This window comes from Triturus cristatus, chromosome 7 (genome assembly GCF_964204655.1).
Source record: "Triturus cristatus chromosome 7, aTriCri1.1, whole genome shotgun sequence".
Taxonomy (NCBI): Eukaryota; Metazoa; Chordata; class Amphibia; order Caudata; family Salamandridae; genus Triturus; species Triturus cristatus.
This window is the reverse complement of record NC_140590.1, coordinates 1,343,593,361-1,343,614,813: the sequence shown is the minus strand read 5'-3', so window position 1 is coordinate 1,343,614,813 and position 21,453 is coordinate 1,343,593,361. Positions and strand designations below refer to the sequence as shown.

The following is a 21,453-nucleotide window of genomic DNA, read 5'->3' as shown; positions in this document are numbered from 1 at the left end:
CCCTCGTTAGACTATCTATTTGGGAATGCCCCCATAGTTCTGCTCCATAAGTAGCGGCAGATCGGGCTTGAGTTTTAAAAATTTCTACCACTGGGGCCGCTGGTTTGAAAACTGTGCCACTAAACAATCTAGCCATGCCTCCTGTAGTTTGGGTCAGCTTAAGTGTAGAATTGACCACCTGGCCTCCCCAGCCAAGGTCTTCCTGGAGTGTAATCCCCAAGTAAGAGAACGTTTTCACCCTTTCAAGGGGGATACCGTTCAGGACTGGGCTCGGGCGGGTACTTTTAGGGGGGTTCAGAATCATGAATTTCGTTTTGGCTAGGTTGATCTCAAGGCCTCTGTCACCACAGAAGTCAACGAAGCCATCTAAGACTCGCTGAATTCCCATGGGAGTGCGTGACAACAACAGAGTGTCGTCAGCAAACATTAGAGCAGGTACCTCTAAGCAGGTAAAATACAAACATACAGGGTCCTTCAGTTTAGCCTCTCCATCCACTGGTCTGTTCAAGTGTCATTCGCATCTTGCTTTCTAATTCCACAGCAAACAGCTTAAAGCAAGAGGTTAGGAAACTGTAGCCACTGTTTCGCTCATTGGCTCTTTGAGTGACTGCATTCTGCTTCTGCACATGTGTACATTTGACTAAAAAGTAGTCCACTTTAGTGTTAGTACAGGCGGGCAGGTATGCGCTTTCATTACATGTTTATTTATTTATTTACGATGGCTAACTTTTTACTTTTTTTAAATTTTTTTAAACATGCACGCCACCTTTAGATTGTGGCATTTGTTTTTATTCACTTGTAAATTAAATGTTTAATGCCTATTGCATAAACAAACACACACCTTGCATGCTTGGCCAGGCGTTATTGCTTTTGTCACTGCTTGTTTCTACAGGAATCACAGTGTCAGTAATGCAAAGAATTCTCCTCCAGTGCTCACTTTAAAAGTAATGCCCTTGCAATTATGAAACTTAAATAAATGTTTAGACTGTTTGCACATTGCTGGTAATTTTGTTTGTACCTCAAAAATGGCAGTGAGACCCAGATCCTTCGAAATTGCCCCAGAGTCCGGGAGGACGCTCTAGCAGGTGCAGGATGACGGCGGCTGCTCCGGCGTCTCCACGGCGGCCGGGCCTTGCAGCCGCTGCGCCCTCCTGGAATTCTCCCATTGGAGCGGGTCTTCTGGTATGCTAGATCGGCCTGGCTGAGGCTGGAGAGGTGAAACGGACTCGGTGGAATTCCTGGCAGCATTGGTGATTTGGCAGTAGGTGCAGGCCTACTCAGAAGCGCTGGGCGCCATTTTGTGTTAGGCCGCGTGGGCTCTAACTGTACGGCGAGGTCCCATAACTGGAGTGGGCCTCGGTCTGTGGTGAGCACCTTTAAGGATCCAGGTGGAGCTCTGAGGAAGCTAGCTGTGGGGTTTTGTGGCTAGCCGCTCTTGCTTGTGTGGTTTATACCCGTGGCAGCTAGCTGATCCTCCCGTTGCCCCTCAGGGCTCCTGGGCTGGTCTTACCTGGTAGATCCTCGTGGTCCCGCTGACCGTGTCTAACTGGAGGTAGAGGCTGCATGAGAGGAGGTCCTGGCTGCATCGCTTCAACTGGAGTAGCTGGTGAGTGGACGGCTTCAGACGGTGAAGCCCTAATTCTACGAACTACTTGCCCCATGGGGGGAGGGGGAGGAGAGAAATCCTGTTTGTCCCCTTATGACAGGTACTGGATTCCTCCTGGGTCCTATGCGTCCGCTCCTGGTCCTCCCGAATTTGTCGGAAGCCATCTAGGAAGTGGAGAGTGGCCTTTGCCACACCCGCTCAGTGGTAGTATCTTGCCACCAGTTGGTAAGAACGGAGCCCCCTGTTATTTTAGGTCCTGATGAATGCCTTGGACCCAACCGGGCCGACACGGCAGAAACATGTTGACCACTCACGAGACGGTTAGGGGACACTAACTACCCCATTCACCGTCACATATATTTTTAATATCATATAGTTATCAGTCACATTAAAAAACACTCCTGATAACCATAATGATTTTTAAATTCACTCACAATATCACGGGCCCCCACTTAGTCATTTAGAAGTGCATCCTTGTCGTCAAGTGTATGCCCGCCCTCTATCAAACGAAGGTTTTAGAGGGCGAGGACTGGTCAATGATGAAGCATGACACCAGGTGGTGTGTGAGACCAGTCCTTAACTTTTTGTGAGATGCCCACACTCACAACGTTCTCGTAACTCTTTTGGGTTATCACACTAGGAGCAGCTTTTTGTGGTAAACATTTAGTATTGGAGGCTGCTAGCTCCTAGAACCCCATGCCTCTTGTTCCCTCCTCCACACATGTTGTGGAGCCCTTTTTGTGATTAGGCATCCCGTACTTAACACCCGGCCTCCATCGCAGCGCTAAATGCCATATTAAACAATGGCAATTTGGTTGATGTTTGGAGATGCAGATACCCAGGGGTTCGGAGGGCACTTGTATATCGGAGTATCATGGGGCCTGGTCGAGGCTGGATTTTTGGCTTGTGTTGCGCGATATTGCCACTTGGGCCTTGGAAGTGTCGCACTTGCCCAGATCCCTGTCTGATCATGCCCCTTGTCTTCTACGTCTGGCGCTCCCTGACTCTCCTCCTCGTATGTTTACATGGTGATTACCATCGCATGCGCTCTTAGACGATGCCTTTAAAGAAGAGATCAGGGCAGATGTCATAGAATATTTCATCCTCAATTACGGTTTGGTGGACTCGTTGGCAACCCTTTGGGAGGCCTTTAAGGTTTACATTAGGGGTCAATGCATAGCTCGACAGGCAGGGGTGTTGAAGGCCATTCGAGGTACACTTGCCTCCCTAGAAAAAGAAATTGGGGATCTTGAAACACATTTTTATGCTTCTGATGACTCTGCCGCGTAGGCTCTCCTGAAATCCAAACTTCTAGCCTTTGAGGAGGAGGCTCAACACGAGGTCAAGTTTCTGGGCAAATACGGCGAGGCAAGACGATACGGTGAGGGAGATCAGCCGGGGAGGACACTGGCGGCGATGGTCCGTACCACTCGTTCCACAGTTTACATTCCTGAGCTGGCCAGTGGACCTGATAGGGTTATTAGAGGGCAGAGGGCTATTAGAGGGCAGAGGGCTATTAGAGGGCAGAGGGCTATTAGAGGGCAGAGGGCTATCTTCGACAAATTATTCCTTTTTTATTCCACCCTCTATACTGCCACCCAATCGGAATGCCCCGAAGGTATGCACTCTTTTCTAGATTCCCTCGAGCTTATATGGTTTAGCCAGCTGTATAGAGACTATTTAGATCTTCCCTTTACTGTGGAAGATGTCGCTCAGGTGATTAGAGCCCTGCCGCTGGATAAAGCTCCCGGGTCCGACGGGCTAACTACTGCTTTCTATAAAGCATACGCGGAAGAACTTGCACCGCATCTATTGGCGGTGTACGAGGAGACCCAGACTGACTGCATCCTTCCGCCCTCTATGCGGGAAGCAATAATTATTACGTTATTGAAACCTGGGAAGCCCGATACGGAGCTTGACGCCTATAGGCCGCTATCCTTAATTAACGTGGAGGTCAAGATCCTTGCTAAATTGATTGCAAACAGGTTGCAACCCCTTCTTCTGTTAATCGCAAGGCCCGACCAGTCGGGGTTTATTCCTGGGCGGGCAACTTCCCAGAATCTCAGGACGGTGTTCTCGGTCTTACACTACTTACACCCAGATGTACGAGCGGCAGCGGTGTTCCTCGACGCTACTAAAGCGTTCGACACGCTTGAATGGCCTAACCTTTTGCCATTCTAGGTCGCATGAGCTTCAGTTCGCTTTTCATCAATCTCATCCGCTTACTTTATACCCAACCGATGGCTAGGATCCGGGTGAATGACCTATCTGAACCCTTCACTATATCGCGTGGCACCCGGCAGGGCTGCCCTTTACCCCCCCTGCTGTTTGCGGTCGCTATGGAACCACTCGTGGCGCGTATAAGACAACATCATACGGCCCGGGGATTGGGTTCAGTACCAGGAGTCTCCTTATCTCTCTTTATGCGGATGATGTCACCCTGTATGTACTCGACCCTGCCGAGAATCTTGATCCTCTCCTTTGGGAATTCATCAGGTTTAGCGGCCTTTCTGGCATTTCCATCAATTGGGCCAAGTCAGTTATATTTCCCTTGACAGACAACACTGCCCCAGTTCTCTCCGAATTCCCTCTTAAGTGGGAAGGAGACTCCGTTAAATACCTGGGCATCTGGCACAGTAGAGACCTGCAGGAGGTTTGGAACTTAAACTATGGGCGTGCCATCACATGGTTGGAGGAGAAGGTCGCACTGTGGGCAAGACTCCCCCTCTCTCTGTCCGGGAGGATCGCACTCGCTAAAATGATAGTCTGGCATAAATTTCTTTATTTATTTACCAATGTTCCGATTCCCCTTACACAGGCCTTTTTCCGTACTCTAAAAACACTGCTGATCTCGCTGGTTTGGGTGGGTGGGAAAGCTCGGGTGTCCTGGGATTGAATATGCTACTTACCAGTATGCATCTGTTCTTGGCATGTAGGGCTGCTGACATTCATATCTGTGCATAGATCGCCGCCTAGTGTTGGGTCCGGATGTTTGCACGTTGTTGTCCTGGAAGAGTCTTCGAAGTATCCTTGGATAGGTGACTCCTCCCATGGACTACAGTGCGCATGGGCATCCTCTCCATCCTCAGATTGTTTTTCGCCATTGTGGCAGTGATGGAGTAGATACAGAAAGTGATGACCATGCTTGCAATAATTCTGAGAGCTGCAGCTGCGACAGGCGCCGGGGAGGAGGGAGGGCGATATGAATGTCAGCAGCCCTACATGCCAAGAACAGATGCATACTGGTAAGTAGCATATTCAGTTCGAGGCATGTGGGCTGCTGAATTCATATCTGTGCATAGAATACATAGCAGTGCCCTCTATTGGCGGCGGCTACCCGTGCCAGCTGCAGCGGTCTGAAAAAGTGTTTTGAGAACAGCCTGTCCTACAGCTGCCTGCTGTTTTGACTGCACATCTACGCAATAGTGTTTTGTAAATGTGTGTGTAGTGGACCATGTGGCTGCTCTGCATATATCATGCAGGGGAATATTTCCTAGGAAGGCCATGGAAGCCCCCAACTTGCGTGTTGAGTGGGCTCGTGGTGGAATAGTTAATGTGCGTTTTGCCTTTTGATAACAGATTTGAATACACTTAACTATCCATCTGGCTATCCCTGCTTTGGAGATGGCGTTACCTTTGTGGTGTGGGGCAAAGGCAACGAATAGTTGTTTTGTCTTCCTGAAGGGTTTAGTCCTGTCGATGTAGTACATGAGGGCCCTCCGTACATCTAGTGTATGTAATGCCCGCTCTGCAACAGTTTGTGGGTTTTGGAAGAAAACGGGCAGTTCAATAGTCTGGTTCATGTGGAACTGCGATATTACTTTGGGCATGAATTTGGGGTTGGTACGTAGTACGACCCTGTTGGCGTGAACCTGAATAAATGGCTCTTGAACGGTTAGTGCCTGGAGTTCACTAACTCTTCTTAGGGAAGTGATCGCTACCAGGAAGGCTACTTTCCAGGTAAGGAATTGAATCTCGCATGAGTGTAGAGGTTCAAAGGGTGGACCCATCAGGCGTGTGAGGACCAAGTTGAGGTTCCACATTGGAGCCGGTGGGTGACTAGGTGGAATGACTCGTTTGAGTCCTTCCAAGAATGCTTTGATGGCAGGCACTCTGAATAGAGAGAGGTGCTGCCTGGTTTGCAGATAGGCTGATATTGCGGTCAAATGGACACGTATAGAGGTGTACGCCAGATTGCATCGGTATAGGTGTAAGAGGTAACATATGATGTCGTGGATGGATGCGTCCAGCGGGTTAATGTCATTATTACCGCAATAAATGACGAACCTTTTCCATTTGGCTGCATAGCAAGCTCTTGTAGTGGGTCTCCTGGCCTCCTTGATGATGTCCATGCAGTCAGGTGGCAGATTGAGATAGCCAAACTCTAGGACTTCAGGAGCCAGATCGCCAGGTTCAGCTGTTGCGGATCTGGGTGCTGAACCTCTCCATGGTTCTGCGTCAAATGCGCGGGTTTGATCCGCAGCCTTTGATGCGGTACCACGGAAAGTTCGAGGAAGGTGGTGTACCACGGCTGGCGTGCCCACGTGGGAGCAACTAGGACGAGTGTCAGGGAGTGTTGTCGGAGTTTGCGAGCCACCAGCGGTATCAACGGTGCTGGGGGAAAAGCGTACGCAAATCTGCCGGACCAGTTCATCCATATCGCATTGCCCTGCGACTGCGGATGTGGGAATCTGGCGGCGAAGCTTTGGCATTTTGCGTTTTCGCTTGTCGCGAATAGGTCTATCTCTGGGTGACCCCACTGCTGGAAGTACGGTTGGAGTACTGATGGGTGTAACTCCCACTCGTGCATCTGGTGGCTGTGTCTGCTGAGCAGATCCGCCATCTGGTTGTCCTTGCCGGGGAGGTGTTCCGCCATGAGGAACATGTTCCTCTGAATGGCCCACTTCCACATGCTCTGAGCCAGATGAGACAACTGTGGAGAGTGTGTCCCTCCCTGTTTCTGTATGTAGTACATTGCGGTCATGTTGTCCGTCCGGATCAACACGACCTTGTTGCACAGATGTACTTTGAAAGCCTTCATGGCCAGGAAGATTGCCATCAGTTCCAGAAGGTTGATGTGCATCTTCTTCTGTTGTGTCGTCCATAGTCCCTGCACTGTGTAGTGTAGTACATGAGCTCCCCATCCCTGGAGAGACGCGTCCGCTGTCAGTACTATTTGTGGAACAGGCTCTTGGAACGGTCGCCCCTTGCAAAGGTTTTGTGGATTCCACCAATGCAGAGAGTTGTATGCCCGACCGCTCACCAACACTAGGTCTTTCAACTGTCCTTGAGCCTGATTCCACTGACGTGCTAGGCACTCCTGAAGTGGGCGCATATGTAATCTCGCGTGCGGGACTATGAAGATGCAGGAGGCCATCATGCCTATCAACTGCATAAACACTCGCGCTGGAAGCGAGTGATTGGGTTTGAACTTGGAGATCAGCAGTTGTATGCTGTTGATCCTCACTAAACTTGGCTGAGCTGAGGCCGCCAGAGTGTCTATAGTCGCGCCCAGGTACTGTTGTACGTGTGCGGGCTGGAGATGGGACTTTGGGTAATTTAGTGAGAATCCCAGACTGTGAAGAAGGTGAATGGTGCGGGACATATGGCTTGCACATTGCTGGGCCGACTTCGCTTGAACGAGCCAGTCGTCTAGGTAGGGGTAGACGTGTATATGCTGCCTCCGTAAGTGTGCTGCCACCGTAGCTAGGCACTTCGTGAAAACCCTGGGCGCTGTTGTCACGCCGAAGGGAAGGACTTTGAACTGATAGTGCTGCCCCTGAACAGTAAACCTGAGGTATTTTTTGTGTGAGGGGTGGATGGGTATGTGGAAGTACGCATCCTTGAGGTCCAGTGATGCTAGGAAGTCTCCCTGCTTGAGAAGCGGAAGGACTTGCTGTAGAGTGAGCATGTGAAAGTGCTCTGAAAGAATGTACTGGTTCAGGGGTCTCAGGTCTAATATAGGCCTGAGCGACCCGTCCTTTTTTGGAATTAAGAAGTAGAGGGAGTAAACCCCCGTGCCCTGCTCGTGGATGGGTACGAGCTCGATAGCGCCTTTTAGAAGCATACTTTCTACCTCTTGCTGTAAGAGCGTTAAGTGCTCTGAGGACATAGGACGGTTTCTTGGTGGTATTGTGGGTGGAGTGGAAGTTAACTCCAGACAGTAACCGTGTTTTATAATATCTTTGACCCACCTGTCCGTGGTGATGGAGTTCCACGTGGACAGGAACCGTTGTAGCCTTCCCCCGACAGGTGTTATGTGGTCGGGAGGAAGGGAGAGGGCGTCACTGCTTGTTCTTGGGGGAGGACCTGGTGTTGCCGTAGCCACGTCCTCTGCCCTTGGTACTGGAGCCACGATAGCCACCTCGGGTGTTCTTATCGTAGGTGGTCTGCGTATTACCCTTGTTATATGTTTGTTGTGACCCCTGTCCTCTACCTGCCCCCTTGTTTCCGGGGCGACGAAAGGAGCCGCTCCGAAAGGACTGAGTTTGTAGGGCGCCCATGGACTTTGCAGTGTCCGTGTCCTTTTTTATCTTCTCGAGGGTGGTGTCAACCTCAGGTCCGAACAAAAAGTCGGGGTTGACGGGCTGATTAAGTATATTGTTTTGTACCTCAGGCTTGAATCCTGAGATACGTAGCCAGGCGTGACGTCGTAGGATGACGCTAGTGTTGATGGCCCTGGCAGCCGTGTCTGCAGCGTCTAGTGCACATTTAATGGCAGCATTTGTGAGTAGCTGTCCCTCTCTGATAAGGATTTCTGCACCTTCTTTGTAGGGGTCAGGTAGGTGCTGAAGAAGTTGCTCCAGTGTGTCATAGTGCGCTCTATCGTAGCGAGCGAGGAGCGCTTGAGTGTTAGCTATGCGCCATATGTTTGCAGCTTGTGCGGCAACTCGCTTGCCGGAGGTCTCTAGCACCTTGGACTCTTTGTCCGGGGGAGGAGCGTCACCCGTTGTCTGCGAGTGTGCCCTCTTGCGGGCATTCGCCACAACGATGGAGTCGAGTGGTAATTGGCCTCTGATGTAAGTAGGATCCCCAGGTGCTGATCTGTATTTTTTATCGATCCTGGGGTTTATCACTCGTGCCCTGGTGGGTTCCTTGAAAATGTCAGTGGCTGGCTTGAGGACCCCCTTCAACATTGGCAGAGTCTTTACATGTCTTTCTGAGGATGCAAAGGTGTCCATTAGAAAGTCATCTTCGATGATATCAGAGTGAAGCTGTACATCATGGTTGTTTGCCGCACGTTCAATCAGAGCGTTGAACGCCGCAGTATCCTCTGTGGGTGATGTTTTTGGCCCATATAGTTGTGTGTCCTGTGCATCAAGAGGTGCACTGGGGTCTGCAGGGTCGCCCCAAGTTTGGTCAGGGTCCTGCTGGTCATCAGGGTCCGTGTCCACATGGTAGGGGACTTGTTCATCCAAGTAGTCCCCCAATGCATCCGTGTCGGAGCGTGTGGGGGAGGCCCGGTGTGGATCCTGGTAGGGTGAATAGAAGGGTTCATACAGGAGAGGTTCTGAGTCCACAGGCAGCTTCCTCTTTAGCGGGATCCTGAAAGGTTCCAATGGCGGTTCCGAAGTTATCCTTCGGCCGTGGAGAATCATCCTGCCAGTGTCGGCGTCGATGACGTGTGACGGAGACGGCTCGACAGGTGTAACCGCAGTTTTGGTGACCTGTGTCCTGAGTTGAAACGCCTTCGGGATTGTGGGTGGAGGCAAGCCGAAGGTAATGCTGGTCGGCACCGACGAAACCGCCGGAGCCGAACCGGAACCCGACGGGTCCTGGAGGGCGTCCTTGGATCTGCAGCCTGGCATCGCGCCAGGCCGTACTCGGGGCGCCTTAGAGGTCGTGGCCCCCGCCAGGGTCGTCGAGGCGGCTGCAGATATCTTCTGCGCCCGTGGCGCATCGAGTCGAGGTGCGGAGATCACCGTCGACGTCTTCGACACGTGAGGTTTTGGTGTCGTCGAGGGAGTGCTGCGAGGCGTAGCAGGCGGGACGGCCCTCGGTGTCGGTGGCGTCGACGCCGGTAACCGGGCAGGTTTGTCGGCGCCGATGACCTTCTTCCGTTTGTCGACTCCCATGTCGCCCGTCTCGAGTTCGGCACCGAAGTCTCTCTTGGTGCGGTCGGTGCCGACCCGGTGCGCTGGCGTCGAAGGTGTTGAAGGCCTCGATCCGACTAGCGCCACTTTCAGTTTCGGTTTCGTAGGAACCTGAGCAGCTTTCGGTTTCGGTTTCGTGGAAGGGAAACCAGCTGGCTTAAGCGGTAATGGCTGCCGCTGAACGTCCGAGGCCGGGCCCGAGGGCGGGGCCGAAGGACTGCGTGATAGGTCTCGGGTAAGGCCCGAAGGCGATCCCTCGACCGGAGCCATAGTCTGTGGCGCTGGTGAAATTTCGGTCTGAACAGGTAGGCCTTGTTCATCATCGGAGCTACTCTCTTCGGCTCCTAAGGCCTCCTCGTCGTCTCCTACCTCGGTGTCGTCTTCACCTCTGTGGAAGAGTGACTCGTCGGCCTCGTCCGATCCGGGTTCGTGTTCGTGTTCGGAAACGGGACTGGAGGGTAAGACTTCTACTTCTTCGACGTCGTCAGCCTCGTCGAAGATGTCAGCTGGGGCCGGTGCCGCGTGCTGCGCTTCGAGCCTCGCCGCTCGACGATTCCGCAGAGTCTTCTTTGAACGGAACCGAGCACAGGCCATACATGTCGATTCGTCGTGGTCCGGCGAAAGGCATTTGTTGCACACCGGATGGACGTCGATGTGTGGGTACTTCGCATTGCATACCGGACACCTTTTGAATGGCGTCCTGGATTCCATCGTCGAAGTAGAGTCGATGGACAGGCAAATGCGAACAAAGTCGGTGCTGAAAGTTAGTAAACTAACAAAAAGTATCGAAACCCGATCGATAAACAGTACCGACGCGAACTAAAGGCCTTGTGGCCTCGACAAAAGTTTTTCCTAACTTGAGCTAAGATAGCACATCCGAACCCAATGGCGGAAAAAAACAATCTGAGGATGGAGAGGATGCCCATGCGCACTGTAGTCCATGGGAGGAGTCACCTATCCAAGGATACTTCGAAGACTCTTCCAGGACAACAACGTGCAAACATCCGGACCCAACACTAGGCGGCGATCTATGCACAGATATGAATTCAGCAGCCCACATGCCTCGAACCTTCTAAAACTCCCGGGGAGCCAGGGCGGTCTGGGTGCTCCAGACATGCAGTTATATGCCTGGTGTGCGCAGGCCCAATTCCTGCATTATTGGATTCATCCGACCCCTTTTCAGCCTCATGTGGCCGTTGAGACTGATATAGCAGCACCTGTGCCACTGCGGGTTGCCCTGTACCAGCCATATCGCCGCCCTAGGGGAGACCGACGCTGTGGAAGCTCTCTGCTGGGCATGGAACGGGCTGCGGAAAAGAGCAGGTATCCCTGTCTTCTATGTCCCATCTATGCCGCTGGCGCATAACCCCCTGTTGCCTCACCTCGGGGATAGTACTGGTGGGACTGCGGCTCAAAAGTTGAATCTCTGAACCTTCGCAAATCTTTACCCCAATGGCTATTTACGTCCTCCGCCAGTTGTGAAGGGAAGCCAGACAGTGCTATTCGGTGAACTATTTTTATATCATAAGCTCAGGGCCACCTGTCGTTCCCTACACAATAGTATTCAGAGTTCTTCAACACCTCTGGCAGCCTTGGAAAACTTGTTGAAGTCCCCTTCGCCTCAAACTTGTTACACGTTTATATACACAAATGCAAACCACGGCACCCTTGACACAGCCGAAGGCACTTCAGGCGTGGAACAACGACCTACAAGATCCGATTACTGAGGAGCAGTGGTCGTTTTGTTGCTGCCAACTTTCCGAGCTCTCCCCGAACTACGTCTAATTCACTTTAAGTTCCTTCATCGCTATTACAGAACCCCTATGAGTCTACACCGTATGGGTCTCCGGGATGACGAGAGATGTTGGCGTGGTCTCTTTAGCCGACTTTTTCCATATGGCATGGAACTGCCTGAAGCTGTTGCCATTCTGGGTCACGATTTTCACACTGATACATCAGATCACTGGCGCACCTGGGACTCCATCTCTCCAACAAGGTCTGTTAAGCTATGTAAAAGACACTCCTGTTAAAGTCCGTAAATTGCATGCTTTACTTCTCCTTTTTGCTAAACGCCTGGTGGCTGTACACTGGGGTAGTAAGAGGGTGCCTTCCATCAAGGAGTGGATCAGGGACGTTCCGTATGGGTATTCACAGCTAACCACCTTTTGGGAACTGATGCCTCCCACATCATGTCCATGTGACATTTGGGAACCTTTTCTTCATTGGGTTCGGGAGAGTCAGGCAGCTGAAGAGAGCACACAGGCTGCCTAGGGATGGGGGGGGCTGGATGGTTGGGAGGGATGGGATTCTCCTCTTGTTTCACGATGTAATAGTCGGACCAATGGCATTGGTACTTCGCCTGGACCACATGTTTTTTTGGACGTCACAGGCCTTACTCTCGGTTGGTGTCATTACTGGTTGCCCGTATGATTTCCTGAGTTTCTATTTACATGCTGCTACTGTACGGTGTAATTTTTTTATCTGGTGGGGGTGGTGCGGGTTGTGGGCGAAACTTAATTTATACATGATTAATGATGCTACTACTGCTTTGATTTTACAAGACGTGGCTACTGGCTGTTTGTAATTGATGTTACTGTTTTGAAAATGACAAAAAATAAATTTTAAAAAATGTAAAAAAATAAACGAAGAAAAACAGTGATTCTATATGGAGTGAGGTGTTAAAGGTCAAGTGATTTGCGAATATCACCAGAACAGTGAGACAGTAATTTAGTACCATAGAACACACACTGCACATCTAGGGTCTATACTACAGATTTAAATATACACGAGTGCTTTTGTTTAGTAGAATGAAGTGATGTAAAGACATATTTCACAGGGACCCAGAAAATATGTGTTTTTCCTAACAATGGTAAAACTAACCTAAACATTTTAATTCCAACTAGTATCCTTTATCAACTGCACCTTGAAGATAATAGCTTTCACGATCTCTCTTGCGCACAGAACGTGCTTTTTAACAATGTGAAGAGGGTAATTTTTCTAAATTCTACAGTTTTTAAAAATTCAATTTATTGAAGATTTATTCATAGTACAATTTACATAACAGACATGGAAAATTATTAAGGTTCCCATTACAATGTACCGATCTCATGACAAAGTAATTTCTGAGCATCAATATTATTACAAAAGTTGATACTGAAAATTCCCCCAATAATAAGAGAAAGAGTTACTATAGAACAAATGAACAACAAATAGCATCAGCATGTAAATATAACAGATGTGTTTGGTGCAATTCAACACACTGGAGGAAGGCAACAGTTGGGATCATTAAATGAAATTTTCTAATACATGATCGAGCAGTATTGGTGGTTGGCATGTAGCAGAATAATAGATGTTCTAATGGAGACCAAATATCTTTGGCTGTGCTTGTATGGGCATTATTTCCTCAATACTGGGTAAGTGGATCTTGGCAGTAAACCACATCTGACAGCCAGTCTGTTACACATGGCAAAGCACTGCGACCCCATCTCATTGCCACTCTATACTTAGCCAACAGCAGAAGGGCAGAAAGCCTACGCCTGTCTGGTGGTACTTCTTGCACAAATCCTAATAACGCCACCCGGAGAGAGCACTCAAGGGGCCATCTCAGAATACCATTGAGTGTAGTAAAAATTCTCTCCCCCCTATGCAGAGATGCCCGGGCACGACCAGGCCAGATGTAAGAAGTCCACGACTAGGGAATGGCATCTGTTGCAACTGGAATTCGCACTAAGTCCCATTCAGATCATTCGCACTGGGGTGTAATATAGTCTGTGAACGAATTTAAAATGGATAAGGCGAAGGCGGTAACTTGGAAACAGAGAATGCACCTGCGCGCAGCAGTAATACCACTGGGCACCAGTCAATGGTGGTGTAATGTCGGCAGCCGAGGCTGTCCTACTGCTTGGGGTGCGTATTGATGCAGATATTTGCATGCTGGTATATAGTTTCATGACTAGCCTATGCAGTGAGAGGGGAGGTAAGAAATGCGTATAACACCTGAAATATCGGCAGGGCATTGGGAAACTAAGTAGGTAATGAGCGAATAGAAGTGAGGCTGTATCCGCCTGCAAAGCGTCTTATGGTGCTATGAAAGTATTGATAGGGTAATAAAGGACCAGATCTGGGGCTCCAAGGCCACCATGCTTGAAGGGCAGTGTTAGTAACTCCCAGGCAATGCACAGCTGAGAACCCCGCCCAGGCCAACGAAACAAGACTAGACTGGCGGCGAAAACAGAGAGGCAGGGGGAGTAGCAAATGTATAAATAGGTAAAGAAACTTTGGCAGGATAATCATTTTTGCTATGGCCAGACATCCAGTCAAAGATAACAGGAGATGCTTCTATACAGCCAATCTTTCATCCAGTCAGTTCAACAATCTACCGTAATTAGTTTTCCATAGCTTGTCGATATTACTGCTAAGCAATACCCCAAATATCTGATCACACCCTCTGCCCGAGACAGTTTTAGGGGTAGCCTCCGCCAGCGGAAAGATAATAAACTTAGACCAATTGATGTCTATGCCGGACACCCCCCGAATCTGATAAATTCCATGATAAGCAGGTCTAAATTAACATGTGGGTTTTTGATATAAAATGACATCGTCTGCCTATAGTGACACTAAGACTCTACGAAAAAAAGAACCACCAGACCCTATTGTGCGTGATGTCGCAGACCGGCCGCGAGCAGCTCCATTGTAATCACAAAAAGTAGAGCGACAGGAGGTAATCCTGCAGTGTGCCGCAAGTTAACGCATAGGGGTCAGATACACAACCATTACTAAGCAGACGAGCCGTGGGCTGTGAATAGAGCAGGCTCACGGATTTAAGGAAAGAGGCGCTTAGACCGAGGTGCTCAAGGAGAGCAAATAAGTATGGCCGTTTGGGGGAGTTGAACGCTTTAGTGGCGTCTAAAAATACAGCTAAAGCATGCAAGGAAGTGTCAATAGTATGGAGTGTGGCAAAGAACATGCAAAGATTATGGGAAGTAGACCTGCCCAGAACGAACCCTGCCTGATCAGGCCTCACCGTACTTGGAAGTAGTGGAAGGAGTTGTGAGGCAAGAAGCTTTGCGAGTATTTTGTTATCCGTATTGATTAAACAGAGCGGTCTATAGGAGTCGCAGCCTGAGGGATCCTTGCCCGGCTTAATAACAGTAACAATAAGCGCTTCGCGCAATGAGGGTGGCAAAACGTCTGATGTGAGAGCCTCAGCATATACCTCCAGTAGGTGCAGAGCAAGAAGTGAAGCAAACTCTTTATAGAATGCTGCTGGGAGGCCATCCAGACCTGGCGCCCTGTCTGCAGGCATAGAGCGGATTCCTTCGATTATATCCTCAGCAGTGAAGGGCTCATTAAGAAATCGTCTATGCCCCTCCACGAGCCATAAGAGTTGGGCAGAGTCCAAATAATCAGTGAGACCCAGCGGGGCAGAGTCCTGCCTGGAATGATAAAGGGCAGAGAAAAAGGATGTCATAATACCCTGGACCGCTGCAGTGACTGTGTGAATGCCTTTTGGCCCAAATAGTGCAGCTCCTCCTTGGGTGGCATCCTCGTATTCTGCTAGTCTATCACACGTGTCCGCAAGTAGCTGCCGATGGCCCTCAGCATAGAAGCGAGCCTCCAGGTCTCGAATAGCACAAACTAGATGTGACAGGTCCATGCTCAGTGCACGGAGTACACCTACCCGCTTCTGCAGGGAGCAGGGTACCTCCTGGCACAAAGACAGCAGTATCTGTAAGTGCTAAGGAGGATCCTCCAGACATTGTAGGGTGCAGGCCTCTATTTTGGCCCCATAAGGGTGTACTGCAAGCAGACAGGGGCGGCGGCCTGCCAGTTGTCCATTGTAGCATCCCAACACTGATAGACATTTGAGCGCAAGTACACCAGGGCCACATGGGAGGGCAAACACAACTGAGGTGGCACTCCCAAGGTCGAAGAGCCCGCAGTGTGTGAGAGTGTGTAAGAGAGTGAGTGAGTGTGAGAGAGTGTGTGAGTGAGAGAGAGAGTGAGTGAGAGTGAGTGAGTGTGAGAGAGAGTGAGAGAGAGAGTGAGAGTGAGAGTGTGAGAGTGTGGGTGTGTGTTTTATTAAAAAAGGTCTGGGATCAGGCACATGAGTGAGACTACTCCGTGTTTATGACTCAAATGAAGATTGTAGGATGGAGAACTAAGACTACATGTATGTTTGTTTTCGTTGATCGTGAACCTGTTCCGAAACTTTGCAGTGACAACTTGTGTGGATTAATAAAAATGATTATTGTAGTCTTATGTTGGGACTCCTTTTCCAGGGTGATGCGATCCAGGCACTTTGACACAAAATATCAACATAACACAACAGTGACACAAATGTTTGGTGTGTGCATATAGTATTTACCTCAGGCTACCAAGCAGAAGCTCTGCCATGGACATCATGCAACAATCAAATTCTTGTCTTGGAGAACAAGAACCATCTAATTGGCTAGGCACCCAAAAAGGAGAAGCTCACAACTATTATGCCAAATAGTCTTAAATCTGTCCCCTACTTTAGGTGTTAAAACAGTCTCAGTGCAAAAATTACTCTCTCTTAAGAACGCACCATAGTCGATGGTGGAAACCGCTCTGGTCTCATGCTAGGTACACAAAAGGTGATGTTCCTACTGGAGCAGGGCTCGGGCTGATATACATAAAAATGGGTCTAGTGGCATGGTGAGCAACATAATGATGGACTGAGATATGGTCTGAGTAATTACCTGTGGCTGAGATTCATTTCAAGCATTCCACCCATCTCTATTTGTTAAACCATGCTAGTTACTTCATCTCACCTGGAATGGAGTAAACTCCCTCTATTGGTAGGAGGAAGGGTTTATCAAGGTCTCGAGCTGGAAGCGGAATGTACTTATCAACTGCATCCAAAAGGTGCATGATGGAGTTCAAGCCAATCTCTGGATTTCGATGCTGATTAAAAAAAGTTGCAGTGTTAGAGCTACTCAATACACTTATCGTACACAAATGTTAGTCACTGCTAATCTCTCATACGAGAAACCACCCAAACATTAAACCCTCCACCAGCGAGGCATTCTCCAGCCCGACTAAACCCAACACCCACTATAGTGAAACAACCCTAGCTAAGAGTAAGTGCTCTGACATTCATCGAAAAGTATCCCAAGTCCTATATTCCCAGAAAAAAAAAATCTCCCTCTCCCCCCTCCCCCCCAAAAGCAGATCCCACATCAAAACCCATTCATATCCATACATACCCCAAAGCCTGCCAAACAAATATAAACTTCCTTTGCACCCCTCCACCCAAAAAGGAGAGGACGTGTTCATTTAATAAAAAAGGCTTCCACAGAATTGTCATGTCAACCTAAACCCCTCAGTCTGAGCCACTCAACATTTTGAAAACTAGCTAGACCTTAAGATTAAATCTCCTTGGACCTCACCTCTAGCGCACACAGGGCAGAGCCGATAATAACAGGTGTTTTCTCTCCATCGTATCCGAATTCAGTCAGAAGCTCTCGGATCTCCAATTCCACCAGGTCTAACATTTCCTTGTCATCCACGGCGTCTGCTTTATTGACATACACCACAATGTGTTCCACTCCAATCTGAGAGAGAGTGCAAATGTCAGTATGGGGCAAGTCAGATGGTTTCCTGTGGCAATCAATGGGTGAGGTAGGACACATTACCCCAATAAAGGATTGTTTCTCTGACAGCAGCAAATGACCCCAGAACCATGGCATTATTTTGCAATGGCTGCCAAAAACACTCCTGGGAATTATTAGGTTCACCTTCTGCTAGCCATGAGGTATTCTTTAGTTGGGGTCAGCACTGGTGATGAAGAGGAATTCAATACTTTGTTAGTGGTATTAGTGAGCACTGTGGCACTCGACCCCACTTCAGAGAATGTTGACTCACCTGTTTTGCTAGCAGTAAGTGCTCCCTTGTCTGCGGCATCTGACCATCAGTTGCTGCTACTACCAATATGCAGCCGTCCATCTGGGAGGTGCCAGTGATCATGTTCTGAGAGGAAAAACAAGCACCAGATAAATCAACACGAACTGCACTCAACCAAGATGCACCCCAAATCCTCCACTCCCACCCAGTACCTCATAAATCAGGAATTCTGAGGCACTCAGCATGAAGCGGAGGTACCATCCACAATATAAATTCGGAGAACATATTTTACTACTCCAGCATGCAAACTTCTACAGAGTTGCATGCTTGTTAGAAAATTCCTGTACGAGAGTGAGATCGCAAACACTCAGGATACCTCTACAACTCATCTACTCTATGCTCCTCCTGTTTGCTTTGGCCTAAATAAGACGCAACTCTAAACTCTCACCTAGGGCACTCTTTTTCTACTCTTTTTCTACTAATTCTTTGGCAGAAACTTTGTATCCACGGTGCATTTATATTTTATTGCTTAAAGCACTATTTTATAGTTTGTGACTTGAAATATTTAAGTATATTTACATGTTTTATCAAAGCAATATACTTCATCATTTAGCTGTTTTTGTCATTAAGTTTCTTGAATTCCTATATGCTTTATGATGCACTATAAAACCTATGACTTTTCAGTCAGTCAGTTAAATCTCAAATGTAGTATATGATTACAATTTTAATATTTTGTGTTGTGCTTACATCCCTAACTGCTTATTCAAAGTTACATTTCCATTGTGTCACTTATAATTATGCTGGTGGGCGCTAGAGCGCTGTTTAAAAGATTGCTGTGGCTTAAGGAGGCTCCCACGGCTGGAATATATAAATAATATATAAATAATAAACCCAGCAGGCTGAACTACAGAAAGAAATGGCCAAAGATACTGACACAGTTAAAGTGCATAATTAGGATTCAGAGGAAGGCTCGCGGAGGAACACTTTGCGTATTCTGGGCTTCCCTGAGATGACAGAAACGGGGGAAATGAAAGACTATATTGTAGAAATGCTGGCCTCTCTGCTGGGACGTGATCAACTATACCAGATGTATATGGTCAAAGGAGCTCAGATTGCTAGAAACGAGGCCTGCTCCTAGAACTCTGCCACATCCAGTTACAGCCTAACTGCTGTGTTACTGCGATTGAGATACCGTACACTGGTTGGCTAGAGAAAAAGGAGACCTGGAACACTCTGGATTCTAGTCTCAATCTAACCAGACTCCACAACAGCAGTGCATGAAGCAAGGTAAAAATTCCTAGAGGTAAATAAAATAAACCGCTGCATGATAATGTTAAATAATCCATGCTATGCTCGTGAGATTCAACTGGGTTGGCATGGTGCTTCAATGAACCTCAAGCAGTAGCAGAATTCTGGAACAAAATTATGCCAAACAAGAGCCAAAAAAGTAGAACCTAAGAGGCATCCACAAGCCAGGCACTGAGCGACGCACAATGAGAGCAATGAGAACTGACATCAACTAAGTTTAGATTCAACTGTTAGCCCACTATTAACCGAAGTATGTTTGGACAAAAACGTCCCCCATGCCCAAGGAGGGGAATGTCGCTGAGCTGCTACATGAACAATGTGCAGGACCATAATGGAGTGCGTATAAATGAGAGTGAAATATTGAGAATAGTGTTCCTGGCAGCACGCAGTCAATCGTTTAAAACACTCCAACTCACCTAGACTGGAACATAGAATAGGAGAACGACTATACAGGAGACTGCCTCGTTGCCTGAGACACTGAGCTGACGGACATACGTACCACACTTCTCATGACCTTTTAGACAGTCTGTATTCACTATATGAGACACACTCTGGCTGCCTCACACCAGCTGCGGCCATATACCATGTTGTCTACGACATTGGTTTGCGAGTTATGGGAATTTTCTTTGAATAACTTGCTGGGGGAGGGTGGGTAGGAGATTCCATTGAAATGTTGGGTTCAGTGTGGGTGGGGGGAGGGAAGGACAGAGAATGCATAGTCTAAACATATAGTAATACAACTGGCGGGTGTTGTCATAATAATCTGTGGCAGACGGATACATCATTCATGAGCTCAAGCTTAACTTAGTGCAATATACAGACAGTTGACAGGAAGACACTGGAGTTCTTGACATGGAAAGTCTGGGCCTTCTTAACCCCCCTGTAGGAAAGTGCCCCATTATGCATGGTTGTTGCCCCCCCCCCCCTTGCCTGATGTTGATGCTCTTTAAAACAAAGTGTGCCCAGGGTTCCTGCTAACCAGGGCCTCTGTTCTTTCCCTACAACTGTACCTTTGCATCCCTCAATTGACACCTCTCCGGCCACATTTGATTCTCTTGTAAAAGGTACCAGGGAAGGCCTTTGACTGCAGCACATATTGAGCCACACTTAGACAGACAGACAGACACACACTTTTGTTTTTTGCAGGCTGCGTGTTTTGGTGAAGAGAAAAGTGAAGAGTCAACATGGCACATATACCTGTGTGCCAAGCCTACAACTCACTGCCTGTGGTATAGTCAAGACACCCACCTAGCAGGGTGCAGTATGCCACTGGTGAGGGTACAGGTGCATGAGCCCTGTACCCTCACAGTGTTTACATCCATTCTTAGGCATTGTAAGTGCAGTAAAGCCACAAAGAGTATATGGTCTGGAAGTTTGTCATTACGAACTTCACAGCACCATAATGGCTTGACTGAATTCTAGGAGGTTTGGTACCAAACTTCTCAGTCCATTAAACCCACACTGATGTATGGGATTTAATGCCAAATGCACTCTGAGGGCATCTTAGAAATGCTTCCTGAAAAATGACCTAATATGGTGTCCAGGCTGAGTGGCTGCTCGCCAGCTGCCATCCCCAGAAATGTTTCTGGACCTCTGGGTCCAGAGCCTCCCACTCTCGGGGTCCTTAAACAAAGCACATCCTGGGCAGAGGTTCCAAGGCTCCTTCCTCAGGATGGGTAGGGTCCACGAAGGAGAAGCTTCAAAGGCTTGCCGCCTTTGTGAGCTGACCCAGCCATTTACTGCCTCCAGCAACTGGCCTTCACCGGTTCTAACCCTCACTTTGGGAGGGAGAATCGGCATTAAAACCAAGCTAGGAGAAGAGGTGTGCTCACTTTTGCTAACACCACTCTTCAGGTGGGGGAGGCAAGGCGAAACACAACTCTCAGTCCCCGCTATCTTGAAGATGTGGTGACCCAGCCAACCAGAGAGAGGCTTATGACCCCTCCTAATGGAGGGTGGCATAATAGGGCGTGTGCCCACCCCAAGTTAGAGACCCATTAGTCCCAACCTGTACCTACCTGAAACGCCCCTAAATTTAGTATTTAGGGCCCACCCAGAACTTTGCCTCCTCAGACAAGCAAGAAGAAGGTGCGAAGAGCTGTGCTGAAGGAAGAAGAAGGAGGACACCAGCTGCCTTGGCCCCAGCCCTAATGGCCTGTCCCGACCTCGACCTGCTCCAGCAGAAATTCAGGCGTGTCCTGCAGCCAGCAGCCCACAGAACCTGGAGGTCCTGCCCTGCCTTCCCTACGATGTCTTCCATGAGAATCAGACTTGCTCAAGAACCAGACTCTGTCTGAATCCGCACCTCTCTGCATCAGACACCCACGGACAGAGTTCAAGTGGGTCAATACCACGAGGTTGTCTTCCCAGCGATCCTGACTTGGTGATCTCTGACCTACCTAAAGCCTCCCAACGACACCTGCAGCCTCTATGTGGAGGGCCCCCCAACCGCGACTGGAGGTGCTAAGGAACCCAACATCTAAAGACACCCATCCACCAGATGCCCCACAGCTTTGGGTGGGCCAACTGACTGTGTCCAGGCAACCCCTTGCATTCCAACTCACTTCCTCCAGGAAGTCT

General features: G+C 48.9%; 1 protein-coding gene across 1 annotated transcript in view; it reads right to left on the bottom strand.

The window, feature by feature from the left end:
* Positions 1-21,453, bottom strand: part of TUFM (Tu translation elongation factor, mitochondrial) — a 94,867-nt gene that overhangs the window by 15,454 nt on the left and 57,960 nt on the right. Inside the window, exons 5-7 of the mRNA XM_085618989.1 lie at positions 17,587-17,691; positions 17,112-17,276; positions 16,494-16,626 (exon numbers count right to left, since the gene is read on the bottom strand). Coding sequence (XP_085475115.1) covers positions 16,494-16,626; positions 17,112-17,276; positions 17,587-17,691 — 403 coding nt within the window. The remainder of the gene's footprint in view (positions 1-16,493; positions 16,627-17,111; positions 17,277-17,586; positions 17,692-21,453) is intronic.